Source organism: Phycomyces blakesleeanus (genome assembly GCF_001638985.1).
Source record: "Phycomyces blakesleeanus NRRL 1555(-) unplaced genomic scaffold PHYBLscaffold_4, whole genome shotgun sequence".
Lineage (NCBI taxonomy): Eukaryota > Fungi > Mucoromycota > Mucoromycetes > Mucorales > Phycomycetaceae > Phycomyces > Phycomyces blakesleeanus.
Genome location: NW_017265137.1, coordinates 1,155,581 through 1,176,028, shown reverse-complemented (window position 1 = coordinate 1,176,028; position 20,448 = coordinate 1,155,581). Strand labels below are relative to the sequence as shown.

General features: G+C 35.1%; 5 protein-coding genes across 5 annotated transcripts; 1 reads left to right on the top strand and 4 right to left on the bottom strand.

Annotated features, from left to right (window-relative positions):
* Positions 1-274: 274 nt before the first annotated feature.
* On the bottom strand, positions 275-2,669 carry PHYBLDRAFT_185553 (DNA-binding WRKY transcription factor). The gene is made up of 3 exons (XM_018439090.1): positions 1,521-2,669; positions 841-1,342; positions 275-745 (listed from the first exon to the last, which is right to left on the bottom strand). Exons 1-3 carry the CDS (start codon positions 2,135-2,137, stop codon positions 632-634), a joined length of 1,233 nt encoding a protein of 410 aa, XP_018295618.1. The 5' UTR covers positions 2,138-2,669; the 3' UTR covers positions 275-631.
* A 142-nt stretch (positions 2,670-2,811) lies between these two features.
* Positions 2,812-5,578, bottom strand: PHYBLDRAFT_164482 (hypothetical protein; the record flags this gene model as incomplete). Its single annotated transcript, XM_018435012.1, has 5 exons — positions 2,812-2,907; positions 4,711-4,814; positions 4,975-5,105; positions 5,283-5,414; positions 5,523-5,578. The coding sequence occupies 5 exons, from the start codon at positions 5,576-5,578 to the stop codon at positions 2,812-2,814; spliced, it is 519 nt and encodes a 172-aa protein (XP_018295617.1).
* A 2,841-nt stretch (positions 5,579-8,419) lies between these two features.
* PHYBLDRAFT_157794 (hypothetical protein) lies at positions 8,420-9,815 on the top strand. Its single transcript, XM_018433683.1, has 4 exons — positions 8,420-9,002; positions 9,173-9,346; positions 9,431-9,637; positions 9,727-9,815. Exons 1-4 carry the CDS (start codon positions 8,757-8,759, stop codon positions 9,733-9,735), a joined length of 636 nt encoding a protein of 211 aa, XP_018295616.1. The 5' UTR covers positions 8,420-8,756; the 3' UTR covers positions 9,736-9,815.
* A 300-nt stretch (positions 9,816-10,115) lies between these two features.
* On the bottom strand, positions 10,116-12,903 carry PHYBLDRAFT_154572 (hypothetical protein; the record flags this gene model as incomplete). Its single annotated transcript, XM_018433338.1, has 13 exons — positions 10,116-10,495; positions 10,553-10,733; positions 10,805-10,828; positions 10,914-11,051; positions 11,157-11,568; positions 11,635-11,750; positions 11,833-11,863; positions 11,975-12,172; positions 12,240-12,330; positions 12,406-12,426; positions 12,526-12,544; positions 12,622-12,679; positions 12,833-12,903. 13 exons carry the CDS (start codon positions 12,901-12,903, stop codon positions 10,116-10,118), a joined length of 1,740 nt encoding a protein of 579 aa, XP_018295615.1.
* Positions 12,904-17,574: 4,671 nt separating this feature from the next.
* On the bottom strand, positions 17,575-19,783 carry PHYBLDRAFT_17339 (hypothetical protein; the record flags this gene model as incomplete). The annotated part of the gene is made up of 8 exons (XM_018437022.1): positions 17,575-17,862; positions 17,949-17,978; positions 18,055-18,201; positions 18,304-18,359; positions 18,436-18,923; positions 18,994-19,321; positions 19,451-19,490; positions 19,544-19,783. 8 exons carry the CDS (start codon positions 19,781-19,783, stop codon positions 17,575-17,577), a joined length of 1,617 nt encoding a protein of 538 aa, XP_018295614.1.
* Positions 19,784-20,448: the final 665 nt, after the last annotated feature.

Sequence of the window (20,448 nt, the reverse complement as noted above, 5' to 3'; positions counted from 1 at the left end):
TATATATTTATATATATAATAGATAAAGATGGGGAGAAATTAACGAGAGAGAGAGAGAGAGAGAGAAAGGAAGGAAGGAAGGTAGGAAAAAAAAGGCTATTTATCTTACCTTACTTTACCTTACTCTACTTTATAACTTTACTCTACTTTATAACTTTAGTCTTTTTTATATATAATTATTGTGTACAAAATATTATAAAAGCAAAAATTAGACACAGACAGACACAGACCCACACATATGATGTACAAAATGGTATTAAAATCAACATTCATTCATTCAAATTATATCTATTTATTTAATGACAAAGAGGAGTAAAGAAAATTATTATAATTATATCAAATTAATTACGCTTTCTTTGTGCTTAAAGCTCCAATGGGATCCATTTTTGTATATAACATGTGTACAAATAAAGTCTTGAAGAAAAGAATTTTTTTTTTATATAAATATTTATATATATATATTTTATAAAGAAGTATTGGTAGAAGAAGAAGAGGTGGGAGGGGAAATATTGTTATTTACAGTTATACATATCATTATAATTATTATGCTTTTATTGTTTTAATTAATTATTTTTTAAAGGTGATTTTTGATTATAAATATTTATAATATATATTTTGGGTTATCTATTATTTACATATCAACAATACGCTGAACTTTGTTGCACTCTACCAAATGGTCACCTCTATACTTGATCATATACTCTCCTCTGTCCTTCCATGTAACTGTCTTGTTAACAGGACATCCCTTATTAAGCCAATCAAATAAACATAAATTAGCCCATTTTGTACTCCAAAAACAAGCTTTTTTTTTATATATTTTATTTATGTATATTTTCTTACCTTGCTACTGTTCGAACATTTGTAATACACACTCTTGTTGCCTGTCTTTTTTTGAATGGTGTTTCCATTGTTTTTCCAGAAATAGCCATCCACATAGGGGTGTTCGCGTGTCTCTACAATCTTTGTGATCGCCTGCATCTCCCGCCTCCGCCGTGGTCGCTGGGCTGTTGATTCTCCACATGGACTTTGGGTTGGAGATGAGGATTGTGGTGGCGGTGGCGGTAGTTGATTTTGGTGTGAATGTGAATTTTGGTGTTGGTGTGTATGTGGATGTGTATGTGAGTTTGTGTGTGAATGTGGGTGTGGGTGTGGAGATAATAATTGCTGTGGGTCAACATCATCTAGTTGGAAAGGCTCATCTAAACCTAAATGTGGATATGATGGCGGAGACAGCGGATGTGTAATAGTGTGTTTGGGGTGCCCAAGGCCTGCCATTGGCTGTGTGTAGCTAAACGTCATCATAACAATAGAATTAGAATCACACGCTTTGATCTCATCCAAACTACAATTAACACAACAAAGCACAGTACTGTACAGTACAGTACAGTACAGCACAGCACAATACACATTTGTTTATGTGCAAATTAATGAGTGAGGATTTGTGTTATACGGCACTGTACTGTACTGTATTGTATTGTATTATGTTGTGTTGTGTTGCGTTATGTTGTTGAATATATTACTTTGTGGTCATGCTGAGGAGAGAGGGCATGGCTGTGGCGGGAATAGGAGAAAATGAAGAAGATGATTCGAGTTCGTCAGAATTGGCACTTCCGTCAAAGGATGATCCAATAGTAGAGTCTCGGCGACTATCATCAAGATCCATACTACTGTTATTGGTGGCGGTGGCGGTGGTATTGTGAATATTATGATCCGAACTGTGTCGTCGGTTGTGGTGAGAGCCGACGCCTTGGAGTTGAGAGAGCATCGATCGCTGGTCGGGGGAGAGGTGTAGCATGGCGTCGAGTGAAAAGGCATTGGCGGAGAGCGAATGGAAGGAGTGTTGGAGTAAGAGAAGGTCAAGTTCTTTGGCTCGTAGCTTGGCTTCTTCTGCTCGTCGCTTGTCCTCCTCGACCTTGCTGAGAAGAATGAGCTTGAGGAGATCTGGTTGTGACTGGTAACAGATGATTACATCCTGGAGGTCGCAGCTCACCGGATCTGGAGCAGTAGACTCGGCCCATGGATCAGGTGATAAAGGGGATTGTTCGGACTGGAAGGTTCTGTCGGCTTGATAACCATCGTGGTAGAGGGGCATTGTTTTGTTGAGTTCTTTGGTGGCTGGGTAGCTAAAGTCGTTCATTTTTATACAGATATATATATATATATATATAGCTTATTCTTTATTCCACTTTGTGTATGTATGCGAGTATGTATGCGAGTATGTATGAGTGAGCGTATGCGTGAACGTATGTGCAGAGTGCAGAGTGTAGAGTGCAGAGTGCAGAGTCCTTAGTACAGAGTACGAGTGCTAGTGCGTTTGTATATGATGTGTAGTTGTTCTTGTAGTTGTTCTTGTAGGCGTAGGTGAAGTGAGTGTATTAAGAGAAATATCCTTATTTGGATCCAAATAAGATGGCTGTGTAGGAGAAGATATATGTATGTAATATATATTATTATATATTAAAAAATAAATAAAAAGACCAGCGCCCAGAGTAATATATATATATATATATATATAAAAGAATAACAAGTGAAATATTATTAATAAAGCTGCTATAATGATCAGCCAAAACAGAGAGCAACAAAAATATTAAATAAATAAATAAATAAATAAATAAATAGAGTGATAGAAGAAGAAAGGGAAAACAAGAAAAAGTATTATATATGAAAGAGTGAATGGTAATAATAATAATAATGATAATAATAATAATAAATGAACCCCTTTTTTTTATTTATTTTTTTTATTTATTTTTTTATTCAATTCTGCAACTTCCCGTCCTTTTTTTTATTTTATTTTATTTTATTTATTGCCGTTCAAGTGCCTCTCCAATCAATAGGCCCAACCACGTTGAGTGTCCGGTTTAGTCTAATCTCCCGCGGCACAAAGCTACTCGGCCATCCAATCAAAAACTAATGCGCCCCGTCAGCAAAAATATAAATTTTATATATATATTTATATATGTGTGTTGCCATGGACACGAGCTCCCCCACACTTCTATCGAATCCCATTGCCGATCCAAACGTCCGCTATTCTCTCATTCGCTCTGGTCTGAAGCAGATATTATATATATTTTTATATAAATGTTACATGTTACATGTACAAGTCGATTTTTTGCGTAGATTTTATTTATTTATATGTATTTGTTAAACTAACATAAAGTAAAGTAAAGTAAAGTAAATAAAATAGTATTGTAATAAGAAAGAGAGAGAGAGAATCAGATATGTTATAAATCTCTGTATGAGATGATAAAATTATAGAGAGAACATCTTGAATCAACTCAGCAATAATGATTACAAAAGAATGATGAATTATATATATATAGAAACATATCTTTTTTTGCTTCATTTCATAATCTACACTTTAAAAACCTACAAAGAAATACCACCTTGCTATTGTAGTGAGCTGTAATGAGCTGTAATGTACTGTAATGTACTGTAATGTATTGTAATGTACTGTATAGCGTAAAATATAACCAAAAGAAGATGTAGGTGTGGGGCAACATTCATGGTTAAACAACTACTACAAAAAAAAAGCCAAAAAAGATAATAATAATAATAATAATAAAAATTAAGGCTTCCCCAGCTTTTTACATCAAAAGCCCTCGTTGACCCGCCCAAGCATTTACCCCGCCATGTTTGGACGCAAGATAATCAAATAGATCTACTTCTTCGACATCTTCTTTTACTTCTTTTTATCTTTCCATGTCCTTTCTTTATATGTACATTGCCTATTCTTTCATTATTACTTTTACAGATAAATTAAGGCAAATCAGTTCAAACCAAATCAAGTCAATTCAATTCAATTCATTCATTCAATTTCAAGAATCATGCAGACCCAAAGACTCTTGAACTGCTTTTCCCCCCTTTTAAACCACTTAATAAACCGAATGCTCGGAGAGAAATAATTTATACAAGATTCACCCCCATATTTTTTCTTTCTTTCTTTCTTTTCCTTATCTGTGTTACTTTTGCGTAGAATTATCACCTAATTTCACACAAAGTAGAATTATGAGGCGGTAAATTTTATTTTATATTTATATACTTGAAAGCTTCTCACAATCCCACACAAACCATTAAATCGCCGTAGCTTCTCATTTACAACAGATATTTTAGACACAGTTCAAAAGGTGTGAGAAAGTTAAAGAAATATTATTGTTTGTTTGTTATTTAAAAGAAAAGGGAATATTAACCCAAGCAATAAAATAAGAATAGAAGTTAGGGAATATGTATAGAATTCAACTTAAATATATAATATAACTCCAAGATACATAAAAGACATTGACAAGAAAATGGAAAAGGAAAAGGACCCTTGAGAATTACAAATCAAACGGGTATAAAATCACCCCCTTTTACTTTTTTTTTTAAAAAAAAAACTATATATATATATTGTACACCTTTTATGTTTCAGGAACCAAAAGTATACAAATACAAAAATAAAGAGATGTCGTACAGTTGCATGATCAGTGTGGTCAATTCACAGCTACAAGAAAGAAAAGGAAACAAAACAAAGAGCACCTTTGGACTATCGAATAATTTTCCTTCCCTTCTATCTATCTTTATCTTGTCCTTAAAGAAATGATCATATTTTAGCTCAAAATAAATAAAGAACACTATAAGAAGAAGAAGAAAAAAAACCTCAACTCATGAGTACTCTGTACTCTGTGTAATTTTTTTTCTCTCTTTTCCTTTTTGTACTTTGTGTACTCTGCGTACTTTATTTTCTTTTTTGGCTTTGTACATGTAATCAGTGTGTACAGACAGATCAAAATCGTCGTAGTCCGGATCATTCTGATTACCGAATCGGGAGTTCATTTTCCCTTTTATATATATATATATATGTATGTATGTATATACAGTGAGAACAGTAAATTTTTGTCACTTCAAAAAATTAATGGCATCAAGCCAAATATGCTTGTTCCTTTGAAATAAGTTAAATGTTCACAAGTTAAATCAAAGAGATATTTTTTTTGTCAATACTGAGCCATAAGATTATTTTGACCATTAATGCAAATGTCACTTTTCCAATCGAGATCTTATAAATTAGGAATAAGCAACCATCAGTAATTCCCGTATGTTCTGACCGTAGTATTTTATCAACTTTGCTTTTGCTACAACACCAACCTGTAAATAAGCTATCAATTCAAAAACTTTGCATAAAGTCAAATATTTCAGCGAAACAAATCAGTAAATTCGCGCTTCTCTTTTCTTTAGCCCTTTTAAGAAAGAAAAAAAGGTGCTTAATAGCTTTTTCTTTTATGTATTCAACATTCTACACTAATTCTTACCATTCAAAATGAACTGTGTCAATATTCGCTAATTCTAGGGAGACGAAATTTCCTGGTGGGAGATACCATTTTGATTCTAATGGACCACAAATCTTGACCTTTTTGCCAGCATGGAATAACTCTATCTGGTCCCTAAGGATACATTATTATTATAATAATTAGTACAAGTCAGGATCCAAAATATTCATAAATATTTTCTTTTGTGCTTTGTAAAAAAAATATTGGATCAGGATTACTAACCAGCTAGTATTGTCAGACTCTGGAAATATAAGTAAGTAAAAGAGAGAGAAAGTCATAATACGCGTAAGAAGGCCAATAAATAGTAAAATATTCAACAAGATTGCGTCAAGCTCTAATGACAGCAACTAATACTCATCTGTATAACTGGCTATTGATATAGTGTATTTATGATTATATTTCATTGAAGACACGCCATTTTGCCCTGAAGGATTAGAGAAAGACACCGGGCCCCGGGCATGTAGCTACAATTGATTGGTCCGATTAGATAGAAAAATGTCGTGCCCCTAATATTAGCAAAAAAAAAAGAAAGCCTTGTCCATATCAGTGTCATGAAGCTCAGCCGAGTAGGTTATTAAATATGGGTGGTGTTTTGGCAAATGAATACTGCTGTAAGCAAAAAGAGAATAAGTCTATATTTTATTTAAAACTAATAAAAAAAAGGTTAATGGTTTCTTAGCAACTAATATACAAATATATATTAGTTGCCATTGGATACCAACTCTATATGTATATAATAAAAAAAATATGTCATATGTCCTGAATTGCTTTAAAAATGATGAGTTTTATTGTTGTGACCGGCTTTATCGGTGTAAAGAAATTCAGGGTCACAAGAGAAAAAAAAAGAACAAGCGGATTATGTTGAATACAATGGAAACAAGTATATATATATATATATATATGTATGTATGTTGTACTTGAACCATTCAAAGATGTCTTGATACAAGAAGATCGAGTATTACTGCCAAGACATACTTAATGACAAGAAATAAAAGATAAATATTGGCTTTCTATTGTAAGTTTGCGGATTTAATTTTTATTTTTGCAAGTCAAGCTTTATTTTTTGCGGACTCAAGATTATATCGATTGGGCACCAACTGCCTTTATCAATTGTCTTCACAAGAGTTTTTCTTTTGCGAAATAAGTGCTTTAGTTGGAGAGAGTTCTGGTATTTGGAAACGGAATTTGCTCAATGAATTAAAGAAAGAAAAATTGGCACCCATGTTGAGTTGTTGCTCTACAGTTTTGTATTTTTCAAAAAAAAAATTAAACAGCCCCAAGCGATGCACAAAAGATACTTTGTTTTGCTATGAAATAATCAGTAACTGATATCTGTCATCTTACTTAAGTATATTGCAATAAAAAAAAAGAGAGAAACCTCCTCTTTTGTCTTTTGCATATTTTACATTTCAAGATTAGCATTTTCTATTCATTTATTTTTTAGCTTCTCGAAAAAATTACTTGTCACTGGCTATGTATATAAAAAAGATCCAAATAAATGAATTAAATATATACAAATAAATGAACCTGATATTAGTTTATTAGTTTACTACCCTGAGATTCTTGTATACTATTATTATACTATCATCATTATTAATCCTACTATCACTCATAAAAGCGGAGCCACTTTTATTGCAGTTTTTATAGACTTATGAAGACCTATATATACATATATAATCCAAAGAAACAGTAAATTTGAGTTGGTTTTGAAGATTTGATCTGATTTTATCTGATTCTTTCTTTCTTTTTTCCAATGGAAGAAAAGAATAAAATAAGGTACATTCTGTTTTCTTTATTGCTTTAAAAAGCTTATTATCGTAATACATTGTACCTTTTTGATGGCTTTAATAAATCATTATAAACCAAAATATTTTATATATATATATATATATAAAAGGAGAATTTTCTATTTTCATCATAAGTAAGTTAATAAATAAAGGTACAAGAGTACTTTAATTATTATTATTTTAAAAAACAAAAGCTTTTTTTGGGGGGTGACAGATCTCAGGGACCAAATTCAGTCCAGTCCAATTCAATTCAATTCAATTCAATTCAATCCAGTTAAGCTCAGCCCGGCCGAACACATGCCAGTCAGAATATAAAAAGAAGAAGAAGAAGAAGAAGAAAAAAAGGTAACAGATTATCGGATGAGACGGAGAGAAAATTATATATATATATATATATACAAAAGACTTGTAATTGATTCTTATTAAAGGTTCAATAAGAACCAAAACAGAAAGTAGAATATAGAGATACTTGACTTGCTTGGTAGTATATAGACCTCTTCCTTGTTTTTCTTTCTTTCTTTCTTTCTACCATTAGTACACAGTATTATATTTAGTAAGAATAAAGATTGGTCCAAGGCGAACAACTTGAAAGCGGCATAGATGTTATCACAATACCAACTATTATATACAGACAAATATATAATAGGCTGTGTACAAATTAATCAAAAACGATCAGAAAACACAGACAACCAAGCTTATCTGATCTAAAAAGAAGAATAGGAAAGAAACAATAGGGAGAGTAAACCGGCAATAGGCAAGAAAAGTTAGGGTTACTAAGAGAACGCTTCCGCAGTTTCTGCATCACATCTCAAAAAAAAAACTACCGTCATATCATATTGTATTCTATCGCAGTAGTTATAGCAGACTGACAGATAACAATATCTTTAGATCATATATATATATATATATATATTATTAATTTTTTTTTTAAAATTTTAAATCAATTCAAATAAATATTAAATATTAGCTATATTGATAATATGTGTATACAAGTCTACATACTGTTATCTATTAGTGTCAACCAATATTGACACTTGTAATAGTATCATGGCCTGGCTTACAATCCAAATCTCCACTTGTTTCTAGCTCCCTATTTCTCTCTCTTCCTCTCTCTCTCTCTCTGCCTGCCTATCTGTGTCTGTGTAGGTAAAAGTCTACAGCCGTCACGAATTTGGATGGCTGAGAGGATACCGGGCCGGGGAAGCCGGAGTCCAAAGAAGTGCGGAACGGACAATAGCCTGATGAGCGGGTTTTTACACTCCTTGGAGCCCACACCCTGACAAGTCTTTCTCTTTCCCCCTCACTGGTCAATACGTACGTAACATGTGCTGTACAGCTTAGAGGAACAATCATAGAAGAAAAATGATAGACAGACATACACCCAACCATCATCCATCCACATCTTGAAGCAAACACCCACCTTAACCTTGGATGGAAGATAAAAAATAAATAAAGACTGGATGGATGAAGGATAATAATATACATATTACTATATTATGTCTCGAGAAAAATTTAAAGAAAAAAAATATACTCATTATAATTTTTTTTTATATAATTCAAATCAAATTGAATCAAATAAATATATATATACATATATTTCCCTCTTTCCCTTGGACGATTCCTCTCCTCTCCTTTCTTTTCTTTTTCAAATATAATCATACTTTAGACCATGGTTTTGAAGCACAACAACCAGTTGCCCAACCAGCATTTCCGCAAGCAATGGCAGCGCCGCGTTAAGACCTGGTTCGACCAGGCCGGTCGCAAGAAGTCCAGAAGAGTTGCACGTGTCCAGAAGGCCACTCGCATCGCTCCCCGTCCCGTTGACGGTCTCCTCCGCCCTGCTGTCCGTTGCCCCACTCTCCGTTACAACATGAAGTTGAGATCCGGTCGTGGTTTCACCCTCGAGGAGCTCAAGGTAAATAACAAACAACAACAACAACAACAACAAATAAGCCATCTTTTTTTTGGTTTTTTGTTATTGTTGCTGGAAGATGAGTTGAAGAACAATTGCTGACTTTTTTTTTATGTGTTTGTGCTTGTGCTTTGTCTTCTTTTTCTTTTTCTTCTTCGTTTGGGCTATTTTAGGAGGCTGGTGTCCGCGCCAAGGAGGCCCGTACCATCGGTATTGCTGTTGACCACCGTCGTCGCAACAAGTCCCAGGAGTCCCTTGAGTTGAACGTTCAGCGTCTCAAGGCCTTCAAGGCTAAGCTCATTGTCTTCCCCCGCAAGTCTGGTTCCCCCAAGAAGGGTGACTCTGAGGTAACAAATCGAATACTTTTCTATATATATATATGCGATGAGAGTTTCTTAATTTGGTTACTGACATTTTTTTAAAAAAAATAGGCTGCTGAGATCGCTTCCGCTGTCCAGTTCCGTGGTGCTATCCTCCCTGTCCAGCAGGTCGCTGCTGCCCCCGAGGCCCGTGCTATCACTGCCGACGAGAAGAAGCAGGATGCCTACATGAAGCTCCGTTACGCTCGTTCCGCTGCCCGTACCCTCGGTGCCCGCGAGAAGCGTGCCAAGGACAAGGCTGAGGAGGAGGCCAACAAGGTGCGTTTTAGTTTAGGGTTAAAGAATCACTCGGGGCTGTGTTTGTATCTGATGACTAACATGATCTCTTGCTTTGTTTGGTTTTATAGAAGAAATAAATTCTTTAGTCAACTTCAACTCTCTACAAACATGCAGCATGCGGAAATAAAAATTGATGAATTTGCCCTCTTCACAATCCATATCTATTCTTTTATTTTTTGAGTGTGTTTTATATGTTGTGATCTGCTGTCAATATTTGAAGATCAAGTTTTGTTTTCTTAGCCTTTGTCTCTCTCATACTAGTGTAATGTACATATGTATTTATTGAAAGCATAAAGCCTCTTTATTTTGCTCTCAATATTGCATATCATAAAGTTACATGTCATAATGATACGATGGTGTTTTGTATCCATTTGGGTTCAGTTTATTAAATAATTATATATGTATTTATTATTTTAATAACTTGTATTAAGCCCATGTTCTGCTCTGGTTTTTATTTTCACCACCCGATAGCATGTCCATCTCCACGAGGATCACTTCCGGCTGCCAAGACTCGCTTTCCTGTACGCTCATCTTGCTTGACACGAATGATCTGGCCTCGGCCAAACATGGAACGCGCATGAGCCTTTAGACGATAGCACAGATGTCCCTTTGCTTCTAGTCCCTTGATGGCTTCTTCTGAAACACCATCCTCGACATAGACAGCAGAATACGTAAGGTCAGTAAACGGATCATCTTTTCCGAGCGGGTTGTCGGATTGTTTTGGAGGACTGACACAAATCCGAGGCAGATCAAGTGCGTGCTGAGGGTTGTGCTTCTGGTGCATCATATTAAGAATCACTTGAAGTTGTCCCTGAGGTTGCATAAAAGCACCCATTACTATATACATGTGTTATTTTTGTTTTTTTTTGTTTCATTCAATTACATTTCTCTTACCTCCAAAACAAGCTTCCAACTCATGTGTTCCTTTGGTTGTCTTGCGAGTAATCATAGAAGGTATGATGGTATGATAAGGACGTTTAGAAGGTCCAATAGCATTCGGATGACCTTCTACCAGAACAAAGTTGCAGCCTCTGTTGTGGAGTACGACACCTGTATTCTCTGCAATAATGTGGGACTAAAGATTACTCAACATCAGTAAATCACAAACATATACTCTATTTCTTCTTCAAGTTATATGGTACTTACACCAAAATGCATATAAGTCGAGTTCTAAAAAAAAATTAAAATAAATAAATAAATTAAAAAGGGGGTTCGAGGCAATCAAGTAAAATATTATATTTGAATTTATACTTGCAATAAAACTGCATGCGTTTCCTTCCTCATCTACTACTGACAAATAGACTGTGTTTCCGGCTTCTTCTGGGAATCCCTTTTGGATCGTATTGTTTCTCTTTTCACGGTCCACACATTTGGCACGCTTAGAAAGATACGCCTTTCAAATAAAACAATATATATATATATATATATATATATGTATTGAGTTATACAATTATTAGTATTAATTCCTTTTAGATAGATAGATAGATAGATATATTACCTTGCTCAAGAGTTCTTTGGTTGGAACCCTTGTGACTTGGGGATCAGTAACATAGTTTCGAGTATCGGCAAAGGCAAGTCGAAGAGCCTCGACAATGATATGCAAATACTCGGCAGAGTTATGATCCATTGAAGCAAGATCAATACCAGGATTTTCGTCGTCGCCGGTTTCCAAGGCTTGGATGATTCCAAGAGCAATAAGGGCTGTGATGCCCTGCCCGTTTGGAGGAATTTCCCAGACAGTCCAGTCGTGGTATTCGAGCGAGATTGGTTCAATAAGCTCAGAATGATGGGCCTTGAGATCCTCAAGAGTCATCAAGCCACCGCGGGATTGGATAGCGGCAACAATGGATTCTGCAATTCTGCCCTTGTAGAATCCATCGTGACCATGGCTTGCTAGTTCCTTGAAAGTTCTTTATTTGAAATAAGTTGATATATATATATATATATATACGTTTATGTGTTTATTTGTATATTACCTTGCTAATTCTGGAAGTGCAATCACTTGGCCTTCAGTAGGCGCTTTACCATCAATCAAGTATTCTATCGATGAATTGGGATTGAGCTCCTTGAGTTGATCTTGCTCTGCTTTCCACTACACAAATCGTAAAAGAAATCAATAAAAAAAATTTATAGAATTCTTTACAACAAACAAATGTGTATATGATTCAACTTACTCCATAGGCAGAGATTTCTGAAACTGGGTACCTAGGAAGCACACACATACACAAAAGGATATATATTATTTAATAATAGCTGATTATAGTATATACTATGGATCTACTCTATTAAAGAAACAAAAAAAAAAGAATTGATTACCCGTTCTCAGCTAAATCAATAGCTGGAGTCAATACGTCTTTGAGATCGACATTTCCGGACCCAAAGGTTTTGACAGTATCTACCCAAGCAGCAGCCGCACCAGGAACAGTTACAGCATGAGCAGAGTTACTAGGAAGTACTCTTTGTTTGATCTTATCGATATTGCGAAGATGTTCGAGTGTCAATGCAGCAGGAGTTCTTTATAAAGATATATTGAATATGTATATAAGTGTGTGTGTATATATATATATATATATTTTCTTACCTGCCAGAGCCATTCAAACCCCGGACAGTTTTTGATTTTGCATCATAGTAAAGGCAAAAGGCATCACCACCAATACCAGTAGATCCAGGCTCTGTATATATACATATATATGAATGTTTACTTATATTTTAAAGGTTACAAAAAAAATTGTAAAATGGATTATTACCAGTAACATTTAGAGCAGCAGCTGTGTCACCGGTGACAAAGAAAGAGTGAGAGAAAGTAAGTCATCAAGAGTAATTCCGAGAGCGAATGAAATTGTCTAGGAGATATATAAGGACCTTACCGACAGCTACTGCAGCATCCTTTATTTATAATTTCCCACAATATATAAGAATGTGAGATTATTATTAATATCATTGATGTAAATTATAATCCTTACCGCTGCATTTCCACCACGCTTGAGGATATCAATACCGGCCTGAGTGGCCAGAGGTTGACTTTTTTTTTATATACATTTATCGAGAAAGTCAAGTACAAAATATTGATGAATACACCACCCAACAATATAATAGAATCTAATCTTATCAACTCAATTAAGCAATTAATTGCTCAAGTGAATGAATGAATGAATTATAATTGGTATGCTTTACGTGCTGGCTACCATGGCGTGAGTGCCATATACAGTTGAACGTCGAGAGATAAACGGCAAGGGCTGTGCCATGATGAATAAATATCAAGAGAAAGAGGAAGAGAGAAAGAAAAGCAAAGTTATCCGAGAACCGGAAATAATTTGGTTTTTGAAGTAAAATATAAATCGAGGGAGAAAAAAAAATCAAAAAGAAAGTATACCGTACCTTTTCATTAAACATCATTATTATTATTAAAAGCCAGTTAGTTATAAGACAAAAGACAAGTCAAATTTTGTATTTATTTATTATTTATTATTATACATATATAATAGATATATATATATATGATGGGTGGTTTTTTATTTATTAATAATTTTTGTAAGGAAAAAAAACAAAAGTACTTTTTTGGTTTATTTTTTCTATAGTGGTTAAAGGGGATGGGGGTTGTAGCCAAAGGCAGAAAAAAGGCATAGGCAAAGGGATAGTGAATATGGTTTTGTGTCTGTTTGTAAAAAAAAAAAAAATAAAGGGGGAGGAGTGAAGGCATTGTACAAGATGTGTATGTGAAGAATGATAGAATGTGTGGTTCTTGGAAAGGTGTGAAAAAAGAAATTGTTCTACAGTAATAAAGAAGATATATAAAGAAGTTAAAAGCAAATGAATGACTAATTTTTTTTGAAGGTTTTTTTTTTGAAATGCAAAATGTATAAAAGAATTTTTTTTTGTTTAGATCATGATATCAATCTCTTCGTCCATTTCATCGTCAAGATCCTCTTCTTCTTCACGATTATGATGATGCTGCTGATGTTGATGATGGTACTTTACCGCCGGTACTACTACTTCTGGTGAGGATGCTGGGGGACTTGGATTAGACTGATGGGCAATTGTCTGGTTTGCAGTCACACCAAGATCCATCTGCTCGTCTCTGTAGATGACAGGCTCACTCTCGTCTTCACTTAGACTGTCATCGTTATCCGACGGCGCCAACATCTCTTCAAGCATACGACGCTTGTGAAGTGCTGCCCTCCGCTTGGGCCGGGTGACCGCGATACTATCTTCATCCACAACTGCAGCAACTGCCAGAGACATCATCATTGCATCCTCATCCTGAGCCCGCTTGGACCGTTTGTTGGACTTGTTTGATTTGCTGTTTGATGGCGGCTTGCGAGCTCCACTGTGTTTATGCTGTTTTGATGATAATGACTGTTGTTGTTGTTGTTGTTGTTGTTGTTGTTGTTGTTGTGAGTGAAGATGTGAATGTTTATGTTGTGATTGTAATGAGTGTAATGATTTTGATTTTGTCTTTTGTTTTTGTTTTGATTGTGTTGCTGTTGATAATAATGATGATGATGCTGATGATGATGTTGGTGATGTTGGTGATACTGGGCTGGCTAAACTGGCCATTGACATTGGACCACCAGTGTTAACTCTCTGCTTTTGTCTGGGTTTGCGAGGCTTACGCTGTCGCTGAGCAGGTCGTGTCATATTCTTGGCTGATTTGGTTTTACCATCAAGATCATCATCATCGTCGTCGTCGTCTTCGTCTTCGTCTTCATCAGAGCTCTTGCATACAGCAGGTCTGGTACGAGGACCTTTGCGGGGTGAAGTACTGTTGGTAGTTGATCCGAGTGCTGACTTTTGGAGCGATTTGCTGACCGGCTTTTCCTTGACGATAAAGGCCTCTACATTCACAACCGGTCCACCGTTTTGCTCAACAATACATGCGTCCACATAGGACAGCAGTCTGACAAGTTGGTCGCGGGCCAGACAGGAAAGATCGATCTCGACCTCGTTGTTCTGACAGCCGACATTCTCGGATGAAATGATGGTGAGGATACCCGGCAGCTTGTCGGGATGGAGCTGGTGGGTGATCTTGTCAAGCACAGACTCTTCCATCTGGCGTTTGTGCATGTAAGCATAAGCGACAGGAATAGTTGAGGCAGGTGTATGACCGACAGGTTGATCCGACTCTGATTCAGATTCGTCTGATGAATAGCTAGCCCGGCGGCGGCTATTGAGGTTTGCAACAGTTGTGGGGATAACGACATTGTTTTCTTCGTCTGATGAATCGTCGTCGCCTGAGGAGTCAGAGCCTGAGCCGGATGAACCTGATGATGATCCGGATGAGCTGCTGGAGTCTCTTCTTCTCTTGACTGGCTCTACCATGGTTGGCTCAAGGATTGTTTCGAGAGGCTCAACCATTGTTGGCAAAAGCTCGGGTGAAAGACCGGTTTGCTCCAATACATCCAAGCTATAGTCTGAAGACTCTAATGAATCAATCTCGAGGGGGGACTGAGGAAGAGATGATCCAGAGATCGGAGGGCTGATGAGATCAAAAGAGATATCGGTGGGTGCTATAGAAAAAAGAGAAAGAAGAGGACAGGAATAAGTACAAGTTACTTTTATGTATACGTCACTTGTGGCTTACCAAATGTCAATTCATCATAGAATCCAGCGTTTGTGGGATCATTAAAGTTGAAATTGTCCTGACCAAAGAGGTCTTGGAGCTGGATTGATTGAGCATACAATTGCGAGTCAAATCCATCGAGACAAGCCATTGAATCTGTTTGCCAAGGCTGCTGTAACCAAGATGCTACAGATTCACTATTGAAAATCATAAATTAAGATTAAAAGTTTAATTAATTAATTAGTAAATATATATATTTATTTTGTAAAGTGTTACAACTTAGCCAGCCAGCCAACCTCTATTTCTATTGTATATATACAGTTTAAAGAATCTTTATCACTAACCCACTTTTCTATTTTAATTTTAATTTTAATTTTAATTATTTTGTAAGGGGCTAAAGAAAAAAGAAAAAAAAAAGAAAAAACTTACTTCATCATTAATTCTTGAACTTCGCCTGTCAAATCTTCAACTGGTCCGTCCACTGGCCAGAGTGGGTTGGAAAGAAGATTGGCAAGTGAATCTTGGTCATTGATCACATTCTGATCATCGTTCTGGTCCTTGTTGAAAGACATTGAAAACTCTTCATTCTGACCGAGATCATTATTTGACGCGAGTTGGTGGTGTGCAATGGTGACTCTATATTTTCAAGAAAATAAATAAAGATTTTTTTTTGAATATCAAAATTAATATATGTATTTCTCGGTTGCATGTATTTTTTTTGTGCCTGTATTATTGTTGTTGTTTTTTGGTTGTTACTGCTTACCCTCCAGAAGTCATTGTGGTGATTTATATATATATGAAAATAAATAAATAATATTGTGGGTATGATGTTGGGATCAATCCAATTCCAACTTTCTGATCAAGCTCTTCAAAAGTATTTGCGATTGTGGGTAGGTTCTGGTATGGTTGTATATGTAGATACACACTTCTTTATATGTTTTGTGTGTATGTATATATGTCTCTGTTTGACTTTCTCTTTTATATACAAGAAATAGAGAGAGAAAGTAAACAGCAAGTAATAATAATAATAATAAAAACGACGACAACAAAAAAGGGTTTCTTTCTTTGTTTGTTTCTGTTTCTGTTTATTATTATTTTTTCCACAAATCGAGTATTATTTTTTTTGTGTGTGTGTGTCTTCTTCTTCTTCTTTAAAGGGGTTAAGGTACACGGCCACAAGAAGTGTTGTAAAGAGCTTGTCAATAGATAAGACAGTAAGAAGAAGTAGTAGTAATAGTAGTAGTAGAAGAAGTAGAAGAAAGTAATAAGAAATATTCAAATATTCAAATATTCAAATATCCAAATATCCAAAAAAAAAAAAAATCTGAATAAAATTTTAAGCCTATAAAAAATCCTATTTTTTTTTTTCTTTCTCCTACCTCTTTCTTTCTCTTGCCTTTTTTTTTTCTTGCTTGGCTTTGACAGTCTCATAATTTTTTATATTGTAAAAAAAACTTTTTTTTTATTTTCTTATAATTGGATCTCCGGCAATATTTTTTTTATATATATATATATTTTTTACATATAAACAATAGACATCTCACAAAGAAGTAGTCATACTATTTTCTTGTAGTTAGAAAAAAAAATTATAGCAATTGTTGCTTTGATGCGTTTTTTTTTATACTAAATATTCTCTATCAAGAGCTGTTAAATATAATTAGCATATAGTTTTATATATATATATATATATAAAGATATAAGAATATAACTAAATAATATAATGGGAGAGAATTTAAAGATGATCTTGGGGACGTGTAAAGATCAATGCATATTGACTGGGTCTAAACAATTTTTTTTTTCTTTCGGTCTCTCTTTCTTATTCGGTGTTAAAATAATAATAATAAAGTGACTTGCATTTTTATATATATAATATATTTCTAAAATAAAATAAAAAATAAGAAATAAATTTTGTTGTAACTTGTAGATCCAATCATATTTGTTTGTGTGATCCCTCAATCCAAGCATTGGGAAGCCAACAAACAAGGGGGGTGGACAAGGACAGTCCAATAAACCAAATGTTTCAAAATTCAAAATTATTATTATTATTATTATTATTATTATTATTATTAAATCTGGTCCCCTAATTGGATTGATATTGATATTAGGGTGTTTCAAAATAATAAAATGAGATATATATTTTTATTTTGAATTATTATTAAAAAAGAATTATTCAAGCCAAACAAACAAAATATATATATATATATAATATATATATATATATAAAAGAAACTATCAAAGTTTTCATTGGTTTTGATATCCATAGCTAAAATATATATAGATAGAAAGAATGATAAAAACAATTTTTTTTTTAAAAAAAAGAAAAAAAAAATTTAAAGAAAATATAATATATAATAATCTAAAGAGCCTTTAGTTCATCATCTTGCTCCATAGCATTCATTCGAATAACTCCACGTAGAATCTTGCCAGCTGCAGTTCGAGGAAACTTCTCAAGAAACTTGACTCCACCTCGCAAACGCTTGATGTCACTAACCCGACTATTGGCATATTCACAAATCTCATCTGCAAGACTGGCTGTTCTTTTGGTTCCTGGAACAAGCACAACAAACGCCGTAACCATCTCAGTAGCCAGATCTCTTGAATACATTCCGATTACTGAACTCTCGGATATCAAAGGGTGGGTCATCTAAATATACCAGATCTTCATAAGCCATAGTTTCTTGTCTCTTGCTTTACGTTTCAACAGCAAGAAGAAGCCGTCTTAATACATACCAGAATATCCTCAATTTCTCCAGGGTAGATCTAAATACATAAATAAAAACAAAATACATCAAGATCAACACATTCTCTTTTCTTTTCTTTTCTTTATATAACATACGTGGTGCAAGTGGTACTTGATCAAATCTTTTGCTCGATCGACGTAGAAAAAGTGCCCATTCTCATCTCCACGAATAAGATCGCCTGTGTGGAAGAAGCCTTCTTTATCAAATGCCTCGACTGTCTTTTCTGGATTCAGGTAGTAACCCTAAATCAATATCCAAAACAAACAAACCCAAAGAATCAATATCGCTTGTTTGTCTTTTTCTTTTTTCAAAGCTTTGCGATAGTTAAACCAATCTATCATTACCTGTGCTACAGTAGGTCCCTTGACACAAAGCTCACCCATTTCCCCAGGTCCTACCTCTATACAAAAGTTTTTAAGTAAATACTATAGATTGACACACACACACACACACACATTAAAATAAAATAAATTTACCTTGGCCATCATCACCAACAATCTTCAAAATGTTTCCATCCTGTACTACTCCTAGACTTCCTGCCTGGACTGTCTCGAGTATGGTCTTGAAGAAACATGTGTTTTCGGTCATCGCATACTTGTTGATCACAGGGATCCCGAAACGGTCATAGAACGCTCTGGCCGAACTGTTGTCCAAGAACGCGCCGGTGCAGATGAACACATTGAGCGACGAAAGGTCATAGCTTCTGTAGACCGGGTCCTTGACGAGATATGTCACTGTCCATGGCGGACTGGCACACAGTCCGACCTTGTATTTTTGAATCGTGCTGCAGAGATCCCGAATGTTATATCGGTGCAAAAGAAAGGTCTCGACACCATGCATAATGCAATAGTGAAGGTTGATAATCAGTGCGCTGGCGTGGTGGAACTCTACATGCGAAACAGCTCTAGCCTCAACTTTTGACCAGGCGTCTTTGGCCATCAAACAGGCATTTATATTAAATTGACTACATAATATATACCATTAGATATAAGCAAATCGATGAGATCAATAGTTGATATACTTTTTTTTTCTACCTCATCATCACTGCCTTTTTGACTCCAGATGTTCCTGAAGTAAAATAAAGAAAGGCGGGCTTGGTAAGGATCTCTTCCCTGGTGAGCTGTACTGGAGGTCTGGTAACTCCATAGCTGTAAAGGATGTGCTTGTATGGCATGACACCTCTGAGTTTACGGGGTCCAAACAAGAGAATATGGCTTTTTGGCAAACCAATGATCTCTGCTGCTTCCAAGCATCTTCCTAAGGTGTGCTTGTGGGCAATTATGAGTTTTGGGCGAACGGTCATAAAGTCCTTAACCAGAAGGTCTGTAGTGAGCGTATGCTCTACGGGGCAAGCAATTCCACCTAAACATATGTAAAATCATAAAAATAAAAAAAAAATCAATCAATCAATCAATCAATCAATCAATCAAGTGTGTTATCTCTATATATTTATATGTGCGCGGGTGTGCAAAGTGTGAATGCGCATTTTACCTGCTGCAACTGTTCCGTGAAGCGCTACTGGATAGTTGATCTAATCACACAATGTAAGTATATGTTTCAAAAAAAAGTTTAATTTTGTTTTACTTGATTGGGAGAGCAAATTGCTACCACATCGCCACGTTGGAAGTTAAAGATCTGTTGGAGGCCAGACGAGAACTTTGTGACCTGTGTGACAAGACCACCATAGGTAATGTAATTGTCGACATTGTCATTGTCAATAAAGACCTTTCGATCCAATGGCAAGTTTCGTGCATTTGTGAATAGCAAGTCGTAGCCACTGATGACTGGAATAGGTTCGGGAAGAGGAGCTCCAACAAAGACCATGATTAGAAATAGTAATAGATAGATAGATAGATAGATAGATAGATATGTAAAAGGTGTATTTGTGTTTGTAGAATTAATTTCTTTTTCTTGTTCTTTCTTTCTTGAAAAGACAATTCCTTTGGAACTACAGGTATGAAAGAAAGAGAGAGAGAGAGAAATACTAAAGCTAAACAGAGAAGTAATTAAGAGAAGACTGTTCAGTAGAGTATTTATATGAACTCATAAGGAATCATATTAAAGCCATGTCTTAATACCGAATCACAGCCACCCGTACTCTCACACTCGCAGACTTAATCTCTACAATCGAACTATATTGTCCTGATAAAGAGAATCATCTCGCGGCTATATGCATATTTATATTTCTTTTTATGTAGTGTGCTGTTGTGTGCTGTTCAATTATCCATAAATTTAGTTAAACATATATATATATATATTTAAATTATACATAATTCATAAGCTTCTTTTCTTAAAGATGTTAAATATAGTATTTGTTCAATTATTTGCTTTAAATTATATTATTCTTTTTCAATGTTTCTTATGTCAACAGAAGGCCATTTTGCTTATTGCTTATTGCTTATTGATTTCTCTTTTCTCTATTCTGCCCCATTAAAGATAGAGTGGCATTCGAGCGGTAAAAAAAAACAAACAAATGATGGGGTTTGACA

Excerpts from the sequence above, each read along its gene's own strand:
- PHYBLDRAFT_185553 (XM_018439090.1), bottom strand. The coding sequence starts at position 2,137 with ATGAACGACTTTAGCTACCCAGCCACCAAAGAACTCAACAAAACAATG. Across the intron at positions 1,343-1,520 it reads CTCCTCAGCATGACCACAAA|TTTGGATGAGATCAAAGCGT; the intron begins GTAATATATTCA and ends TGTTAATTGTAG. Across the intron at positions 746-840 it reads AATGTTCGAACAGTAGCAAG|GGATGTCCTGTTAACAAGAC; the intron begins GTAAGAAAATAT and ends TGGCTTAATAAG.
- PHYBLDRAFT_157794 (XM_018433683.1), top strand. The coding sequence starts at position 8,757 with ATGGTTTTGAAGCACAACAACCAGTTGCCCAACCAGCATTTCCGCAAG. Across the intron at positions 9,003-9,172 it reads TCACCCTCGAGGAGCTCAAG|GAGGCTGGTGTCCGCGCCAA; the intron begins GTAAATAACAAA and ends GGGCTATTTTAG. Across the intron at positions 9,347-9,430 it reads CCAAGAAGGGTGACTCTGAG|GCTGCTGAGATCGCTTCCGC; the intron begins GTAACAAATCGA and ends TAAAAAAAATAG.